This window comes from Microtus pennsylvanicus, chromosome 5 (genome assembly GCF_037038515.1).
Source record: "Microtus pennsylvanicus isolate mMicPen1 chromosome 5, mMicPen1.hap1, whole genome shotgun sequence".
Taxonomy (NCBI): Eukaryota; Metazoa; Chordata; class Mammalia; order Rodentia; family Cricetidae; genus Microtus; species Microtus pennsylvanicus.
In genome coordinates, this window is record NC_134583.1 from 139,127,642 (window position 1) to 139,137,176 (window position 9,535).

Consider the following 9,535-nt stretch of genomic DNA (forward strand, 5'->3'; position numbering starts at 1 on the left):
CCTTAGTTTTCCTCTTTGACCTTCTGTCCCAATACAGTCAACCCATCTCATGCTTTGTTTAACTTGAGATATGGTTCTAATTCCTAGTAATTGAACATCTGCCTCTTGAAGAGGCCAATTTGGATGCCAAGATTCTGGAGTGATGATACTCACATCTGCTCCTGTGTCTATCAAGCCAACAATCACAATTCTATTTATACGTACTCTCAGCTTTGGTCTCTGATTATTTATAGAAGTTTGCCAAAATATACGCTTCTTATTTCCTAATTGAATTTCTGACTTATTCTCCAAATTTACATCATTTAGAACATTATGGTCTTGCACAGAAGCTTCTAGAGTTTTTAGTTTTCCCGGTGTGTCATGTCCTCCATGGTTACTGGGAATGACTGGGCCACTTTTGGCTTGGGGGCCTGCGAGAGGCCCCTCAGGCAATTTCCTGATGTTATTGGGTTGCCTTGTCTGTCTGTTGTTGATCTGCATCCATTCATCCAATGTTGTCTTTTACCACATCTCCTACATATACCTGAAGGCCAAGGTTTCCTATTCCTGCCATTCCCAGATGAAGTATTATTCCTAGAAATACCTTGCCTGCAATCCCTTCTCAGATGTCCTAATTTACCACAATTAAAACATTTGGCAGGTTGATGTCCCCTCATCACTTTAGAAATCGCTTCTCCTATTCGTCATCATAATTAAAGGTCTCAAAATTCATGGTATGCTGGATCCATTCATCCATAGGTGCTGATCTAGACCTTAAAGGCCCAATTATTTTTTGAAGTCTAATTTGCATTTTCAAAAGCCAGTGATTCAAAAATTAGTCATCTAGCTTCTGGGTCTGTTATTCCTGTGTTTAGAGCCTTAATTACTCTTTGCAAAAAGTCAGTATAGGGTTCTCTCTGTCCCTGCCTAACCCTAGTATATGACTCTATCTTTCTTCCTAGCTCTGGTAACCTATTCCAAGCATTCAAGGCTGCTTTGTGGCATAGGGACAATACTTCATCATCATAAAGAGCTTGGACCTGTGGATCAGCATAGGCTCCTACACCAAGAATTTGATCCTGTGAAACCTCCACACCATTCCTGCTGTTCTATATGTTTGGATTCTTCCCTGAAATAAACTCCAAACATCAAGGAAGGTCCATCTTTGAGCTAACTGTGAGAAATCATGGGGGATAACACTGACATTAGAAGCCCAAGTTCTTATCATTTCCTTAATAAATGTAGAGTGCAAGCCATAATTAATGATGGCTTGCTTAATTTCCTTTAGGTCATTCATTCCTACTGGCGTCCATCTAGCTTCTTTGGCTCCCTTTGAGCCTTTAGAAGTTAATGCTTTGTCAGAATAAATTACAAGATATGTCCCTAAAACCCTGGGTAAGCCAGTTCTAACAGCTGGTAGTGGCATTGTATCCTGCCTTTGTATCTTCTCACCCGGTATATCAGCTCCAATAATTTCTTCAATCATTTCAAATCTCTTAATCATTGTTTTATGTAAGGTCTGAATCTCCTGACCTGCAAAGGTCTCTAGTGATTTCCCTATGGTATTAATTTTCTGGTCCCTATTCTGCACCTGTGATTCCAAGGTTTTACTGCTTCCTTTCAAAGATAACATCTCCTCCTTGAACAGTCCCTGGATATCATGTAAGTTGCCATCCTGGAGGTATATTCTGTCTGTTACCTTATCAAAACTCTGTGACAACTTCTGAGAGTCAAATTCAACAGTCTGGACCCTTTCAGGTAAGTTCCTAGTACACATAGATAAGGAGTCAATTTTGCCTATCATGGTATTAATCCTATCAATTAATGCCATGTACTTCCATAACGATATAGTATTAAGAAGGAAGTTAAAATGTAATAACAAGTAAATTGAGGTACCCCCATAGGCATATAGGCCTCTTGTGATTTCTTCCAAAATGGCAGCAAAAGCCACAGCTAGAGTCCCATTAAAAATGAAACCTGTCATTTTACCTGTCAGACAGCAGATGGCACTGTTTCCAAGTCATGACCAGAATCAATGGAACCGTGTCAGAACAGATCCTGTGGCACTTGAGAAGTTAGATGAAAAGAAAATATATCTCTAAAAATACACTTCATATTTTTTATGTTAAGTGAATAATCTACTTTAACTTTTATTATTCAAGATGAAATATTCATACCTTTTTTGAGAAAGACATTCTGGAATATCACTGCATCTCTTACTCTGAGTTAACATGTCCGGACAGAGAATTGGTTCTCAAAATATGGCACAAAACACATTTGGGGGCCAAGTATCAGAAATCCTACATATCAGATATTTACAGTGTAATTTATAACAATAACAAAATTATATAATACAAAATGGAATAAGTTTATGATTGGTGTTTACCACAACATGAAGAACTGTACTAAACGTTCACAGCATTAGGAAAATTGAGAGCCCTGGTTGGAGAAAAAGAAACTGTTTCAACTCTTTTCTACAACTTTCCACTACTAACCCTAGAAATAAATCCTAAAATAATTTTTTTTTTTTAAATTTTCGAGACAGGGTTTCTCCGTAGTTTTTTTGGTTCCTGTCCTGGAACTAGCTCTTGTAGACCAGGCTGGCCTCGAACTCACAGAGATCCGCCTGCCTCTGCCTCCCGAGTGCTGGGATTAAAGGCGTGTGCCACCACCGCCCGGCTAAAATAAATATTTTTAAAAGACAAAAATGCAGTCAAAAAGTGGAGGTCCATGACTTTAATCCCAGCACTTGGGAGGCAGAGACAGGTGTATGTCTTTGAGTTCAAGCCAGTCTGATCTTCAGAGGACAGTTAGGGTTACACTGTGAAACCCTGTCTCAAGAAAACAAATAAACAAAAGCCAAAAATATAAACATAGAAATATTTTATGTGCAATTATCAAGGACTGAGGTTAATTAGAAATCATATGAATTATCAGCTCTTGGGATCCGAGGTACTCCTGGGATCTAAGGTGTTATGGAAAGAAATCTCAACACTGCCATCATGAAACAAATGTTTGTAAGGGTGGATGAGTCCCTTGTGGAAGTCCTGAGCCTGCCCATTCCATGCTGGGATCAGCTTCTGGGGGCCCCTGCCTTTGCCAAGAGGGTCACAGCCAGGAGAAAGAAAACAGCTTGGTACAAATATAAATACCTTTAATGAAAATTATGCACACTCTGCAGAGCCCACACAGCGGCCACTGCATGCAGTGATGGGAGGCAAAGGCACTGTTAGCTAGCCAACCAGACTGTTTAGGCCAGAGGCCCCAGGAGGCAGGCAAGTGCCGGAGCAACAGCAAGCAATGCAGGGGCTGGGGCTGGAGCGAGTGCAGGAGCTGTGGCCTGCAGTTTCTCCTGGTTGGTCTCTGGGCCAGCAACCATCTCCCAAACACTCACAGGAGCGCCACAGAGGATGTGCAAGTTATCTAGGTGGGGGGCATGGTGAGTTTCTCATTGCAGTGACTCCCACACTGCAGCGGCCTCCTCTGGGGAGCCGGATAGGACCCAAGAGGTCAGAAAAAGGTGTATGTAAAATATTCTAGATCACCTGAAATGCTATGTAACTCTCAGTGAGGTGTTTAATCCTGGCAGGGTTTTTCACACCTGCTATCTCAGCACTGGGGAAATGGAAGCAGAAATATCAGAAGCTCAAACCACTCTCTACCATATAACAAGTTCTATACAAGCCTTTGTTTCATGAGATTGTTTCAGAAAATAATAAGTTTTTAAAAAATCTTTAATATATTATAGGAAAACTCTTGTACTATCATATTAATTAGGATAATTTAGAAAGAAAAAGTTAATATGTAGTATGACTTTCACTAATTTAAATAAATTAAAATATAGGAAAAGACTCCAGAACACTTTTTCTTCTATGAGGGTGAATTTAGCAGAGTTATCCATAATGTTTGTCATGCCAAGAACAGCCTAGAATGGCTGGGATAATGGGTGAATATATGATTTTTAAGTTCCATGTACTCCCTTGGGGTCTATAATTATGTTTCCTTTACAAAATATGAAACTCTCACCTAACAATTCTTCTGGCAAGCTCAATGTCCTGAGTCCCAGGTAGCTGTTGGCTCCTCAAGACAACTAGTTCAGTCACACTAAATCATTGATTAAAACTGGCTTCTTTGAATAATGCCTTTTTCGGGAGCTTATCAAGTATTGTCAATGTGCCTTCTTAGCAGTCAAACTCTGAATTTTCTTATTCCTGACTAATTAGACCTCAGGAGCATTCCACTGCCTTTAGTAAACTTTGCTAGAAAGCAATTATTTCACTGAATATAGAAAACTTCTTCAGCATTTGCTTTTAATTAACTCTTCCTTGAGTAAGCTGAAGACAATTCACTATGCCAAGAGAAATCAGAACAGTAAAATACTAATAAACTTCAGTATTTGATGACAAGTGAACTAAGGGTATTTATGAGGAGTCTGGAAATTAAATATTTAATCACTTATGTGGTAATTCTATGATTTAGAATTTTACATTATAATATTTTATTTATCAACCCATAATTAACTTTATAAAAACATTTATTTTGAAACATTTTCAGACATAATGAGTTTCAGTCATGACCTGTTATTATAACAGCATAGATAATACCAGATATAATTTACAATGCTTCAAAGCAGTCATTATTTATACCAATTATTGAATTATATTATCATGATGATGATGAAATTTGTCAGATTCTTGACTTTTATTCAGAGCTGTAAAATTTATTCAGTCATTTATATTAAATCTGCAGAACAAAAGAAGGAGACGGTATTACCATATAATAATATGAAAATCTGAATCAGGTTATCAGTACATTATATGCCAAGACAAAGACCAAACCTCCTGAATCCTTCAACAATGCCTGTGTTCTCAAATGTTTTTCATTTGTAGTGACTATGTGAAGGTACATTTATACTGTCATACATTGGTAGGTAGATATACTGGCATTATCTTCTAAAGAAACATATGCCAATATTTGAAATTATTATTTTTATTATTCTCTCATATATTATATCCCACTTGCAGTTTCCTCTCCTTCCTGAGCCCCCAGTCTCTTTCCCACCCCTCCTTTTGCCACCAGATACCCATCACACATCTCCACTCAGAAAAAACGCAGGCCTCCCAGGAATTTCAATCAAACATGTTAAAATATGCTATTATAAGATCAGGCATGTACTATCACATAAAGGCTGGATAAGGCCACTCAGTAGGAAGTAAAGGCTCCCAATAATAGGCAAAAAATATCAGCAAAAACCTCTGCTTACACTGTTACGAATGCCACAACAACACCAAGCTACTATATCATACCATATATGCAGAGGACCTAGGCATGACTTTTACAGATTTCTAATTTCTGTGAGCCCCATGAGTCCCAGTCGATTGAGTCTGTGAGCCATGTTCTAGTAGTGCTCCTCAGCCCTGTGCTTCTTCTAATCCTTCCTTCCACTCCTCTAAAGAACTCCTCAAGTTTTGCCTAAAAACAAAACTTCTGCTTTTCTTGACGATGGGACTCTTCTTCTGCTCCCATTAGTTGAAATCTAGGCTCCATTGGTCCCAGACACTGTGTAGGTCAAAGGTTTTGAGTCTGGGGTGGAATCCCAGTTCCTCCAATTAAGGCCTTGCTTGATTACAGAATTTGGCTGGCTCAGGCTCCTTGTCCTCTATAACTAGGAGTCTTTGCTAGTGTTACTCTAGTAGATTCCATGGAGTTTCCTTGAACTAGATTTTTACATTGCCCCTAAAAGCCCCCACAATTCCAGACTTTCTCTCAGTATTTACTCCCAAACCTACTTGATCCATCCAGTTTCCAACCCTTCTTGACCAGAGTCTACCAACTAAATCTATTCTATGTCCCCTTCAAAGGGAGATCATTGGCATCCCCACTTAAACCATGTTTGTTATTTAGTTTTTCTGGGACTATGAAACATAACATGATTATCTTCTACTTTACAGCCAATATCTACTTATAAGTGAGTACAATTCAGGAATGTTCCTACAAACAATGACATGCATTCAGTTACATTCAAATAGGTATTTAGAAAGCTGCGGAGATGGATGGAGAGTGATTATAAGAATCACTACTGTTTTTAAACATTTTCTAGTAAAACATTAAATGGAAAAGTCTAGAAATAATTTATAAATTGAAATTGCATTACCTTCTTTTCATGTGAAGAAACTTCATATCATCCCACTAGGTCTAACATAAGACATAATTTTATACTAGTCCATCATATTCACATTGTGCATTCTTATTGCTTCAAGTATTTAAGTAGTTACTGAGGTGTCAGCATAGATTGTAATGGTATCACAGTGCTTGTGTTTGAATAACCCTGATTTCAAAAAACAATGGTCACAAAATATAAGTATTCTTTAATATACTAGCATAATAATTTATTTTATAACTAGTTGTGCTTGACTTTTCATTGTATTGTGTTCAATTGGAAAAATTAATTAATAACATATATCTATACAGAGATACATGCATGTAGAGTTTAATAGTATTAATGCTTTTAGGCTGCAATGAAGGTCTAGAAATTTATTTATCATATATCAGAAGCAGTTTTGTGGAAGAATACAAAAATGAAATATTCATACTAAATCATTTATTATCCAAGATTGAATTCTTTTTTAGTAACATTCGAATTGCATTTTTAACCTCTGTATTTCTTACAGTGTAGATAATTGGATTTAACATGGGAGTGACAAGTGTATAAAACACTGCTATGGCTTTATCCAGATGAAAAGTTGTCACTGGTCGCAGATATGTATAAATACATGGCACAAAGAACAAGACCACAACTGTGATGTGGGAGCCACAGGTAGAAAGAGCCTTTTTCCTCCCAGCAGAGCTCTGTGTCCTCAAGGAGCACAAAATGACCACATAGGACATCAGCAGTATAGTGAAGGTGATCACGGGGATTACACCACCATTGGCAGCAACCAGGAGACCAAGGATGAATGTGTCAGCACAGGCCAGTTGTAGTAGGGGGAAGATGTCACAACAAAAATGGTCCATGACATTGGGGCCACAGAAAGGAATCCATAGAGTTACAAGTATCTGTCCAAAAGAGTGGAGAAAACCTGTTATCCAGCACACCCCTGCTAGGAAACAGCAAGTGCGGTGGTTCATCCTGGTCACATAGTGCAGAGGTCTACAGATAGCCACATAGCGGTCATAGGCCATGACCACAAGTAGGACAATCTCTGAAGCTCCTAAGAAATGTTCAACAAAAAGTTGCATCATGCAGCCATTGAATGAGATGGATTTTGTCTTTGATAGCAAATCTGCCAGCATTTTAGGAATGATAGAAGAGGAATAGCATGCATCTATCAGAGATAAAATTGCCAGGAAGAAGTACATTGGGGAGTTCAAAGTCTGGCTACAGACTATGGTCCCAACAATGAGCAGGTTTCCTGTGACAGTGACAATGTAGGTGATAAGTAACATCAAAAGAAAAATTCTCTGCAGCTGGGGGTTCTGTGTCAGTCCCATGAGGATGAATTCAGTCACATTTATTCTGTTTTCTTTCATTTGAATGCTGTTAGAGAGTTCAAGTGATGGGTTAACCTAGAAATAAAAAGTCACCATAGAAAACTTGAAGAGAAACTTACCTTACTTTTTTATGTGAGAAAATCATTTTAATAAAAATGGAAATTATGTTTCATGGTATATAGAAGAGAAGAAACGTGCTATTTCATCTATTTTATAAAACATTAGAAAAATTCCAACAACTTTGAAGGATGCTGAAATCTTATATGTGGTCAATAGACATTTTTTTCAAAAAAGAATCACACAAGTCACATGCTTTTTCTCTGTCCTCACCATGGGTTTTTATGTCACTATATTAGGTTTAGCAGAAACAAAAAAATGCTATTAGAGAATTTCAGATAAAACTCTCAATTTCAATCCCACACAGTTAAATAGTATAAGCCTATTTATCAATTTAAAATTAATTTAAAAGAATCAGAATAGTCATGGAGTATATATACTATTGTGTGTTTGTTTGTGTGTGTATGTATGTGTATGTGTAAGAGAAAACTTGTTTAGATGGAGTATAATTTTATGTGTTTACTAGCCAGATTTGTTTAGAAAATTTTAAGTAATATTCAATATTTATTATGTATTATATTATATCCTATATGTTATTATCCATTGTATCTGTCCATCTATGATGTGAAGCTTACATTTACACACAAACACACATATACCAGTTAAAAATAAAGATGTCTATTTTAATATTCTGATATGAATTGAATATAAGTCAAAATAGAATTACATAGATATTAGAGTGCATCATCTAATGCAAGAATTACAGCAAAACACCACTATTGTGGAGTCTTAGGAAAAACCATTACTTCTTGTAAGGAACCAAAAACAGTCTTCATTGAGTGGGAATGAATATCTAAATTGGAAGTGAGTAAGGAAGGAGCTAAGAATACACTTACTATAAAGCTCCAGACAGAAATATCAGAAGGGGGAATCCCTGTGGCAGGAGCAGAGGTTATGTTCAGTGAAAAAAGTGAGTTAGTGCTAGATCTTTCATGGTTTTATAGGCCATATTTGTGATTTTATTCTAAATGACAAGTCAAGCATGCAGAAGAATTGACATATTCTGACTTACCTTTTGTTCAGACGGCTATACCACTCTATGAAGAACAAGATATAGAAGAATGAGAGGAGAAGCAAGAGACTCATTGAGATGTTAGGGTCAGGATTCCATCTAAAGGGTGGTACAAGTAGAAATAATTATTTGCATGGGATATAAAAAAGGAATATACTAAAATACCCAGAGATTTATTTATACAACCCCCCAAAAAGAATCTTGGTACATTGTTATGTGTACAGGTCTCAGCTAGAAGACTCAGCATTTGTTTGAGTGCTTGTCAAGAGACAGACTCAATTAAATTTTTATCAATAGTAATTTGTATAGTATTATCCCTATTTAGTAAATAAAATAACTGAGTCTTGGAGAATTTAAGGAAGTTGTTCAATTTCACTTGCAAGACCCTGAAAAGTATATAAAAATGTATTTGACTTTTATATCTTAAATATATCCTGTAAATTGAAGGTACCTTACTTTAGCAAAGGTAAATTTGAAAGAGAGCAAATTTAGCCCAAATGTATATGAAAAAATTGTCAGCATCAGCTGATATAAATTTATAAACACTTTATAGATAATATGTAAACACTTATGAAAGTGGTGACTTGTCACACAAAATTACCTTTCAAACACAAATGACAAAATTTTCTGGCACAAGTAATGTTTATTATAGGAATAGTTACTCTGCTACTCTTCTCTTTAAAACCATATTTTTCTACTTTATTACTCACCAGCCTCTCTCCTCCAAACACAAAAAGGAAATCTCTACTTGTTAGTTACCTGCCTTGAGGAATTAAAAAGATAAAATCTTTTTGTTGGTAGACATAAGCTCACTGCTTTATTATTGAAATCATCTATTTGTGGCATAAATTGTAATTGTGTAATTTTGCATAGACAAAATGTGGGAAATGAAAACAAGGCTGCCTATTTATGTTATCACCTCTATTTAATATTTTT

At 36.6% G+C, this 9,535-nt stretch overlaps 1 protein-coding gene across 1 annotated transcript; it reads right to left on the reverse strand.

Annotated features, from left to right (window-relative positions):
• Positions 1 to 6,576: 6,576 nt before the first annotated feature.
• On the reverse strand, positions 6,577 to 7,521 carry LOC142851235 (olfactory receptor 4C3D-like). Its single transcript, XM_075975133.1, has one exon. The coding sequence runs from the start codon at positions 7,507 to 7,509 to the stop codon at positions 6,577 to 6,579; it is 933 nt and encodes a 310-aa protein (XP_075831248.1). The 5' UTR covers positions 7,510 to 7,521.
• Between the last annotated feature and the right edge of the window lie 2,014 nt (positions 7,522 to 9,535).

What these genes read in the sequence shown, in the direction of transcription:
- LOC142851235 (XM_075975133.1), bottom strand. Translation starts at nt 7,509, where the DNA reads ATGAAAGAAAACAGAATAAATGTGACTGAATTCATCCTCATGGGACTG.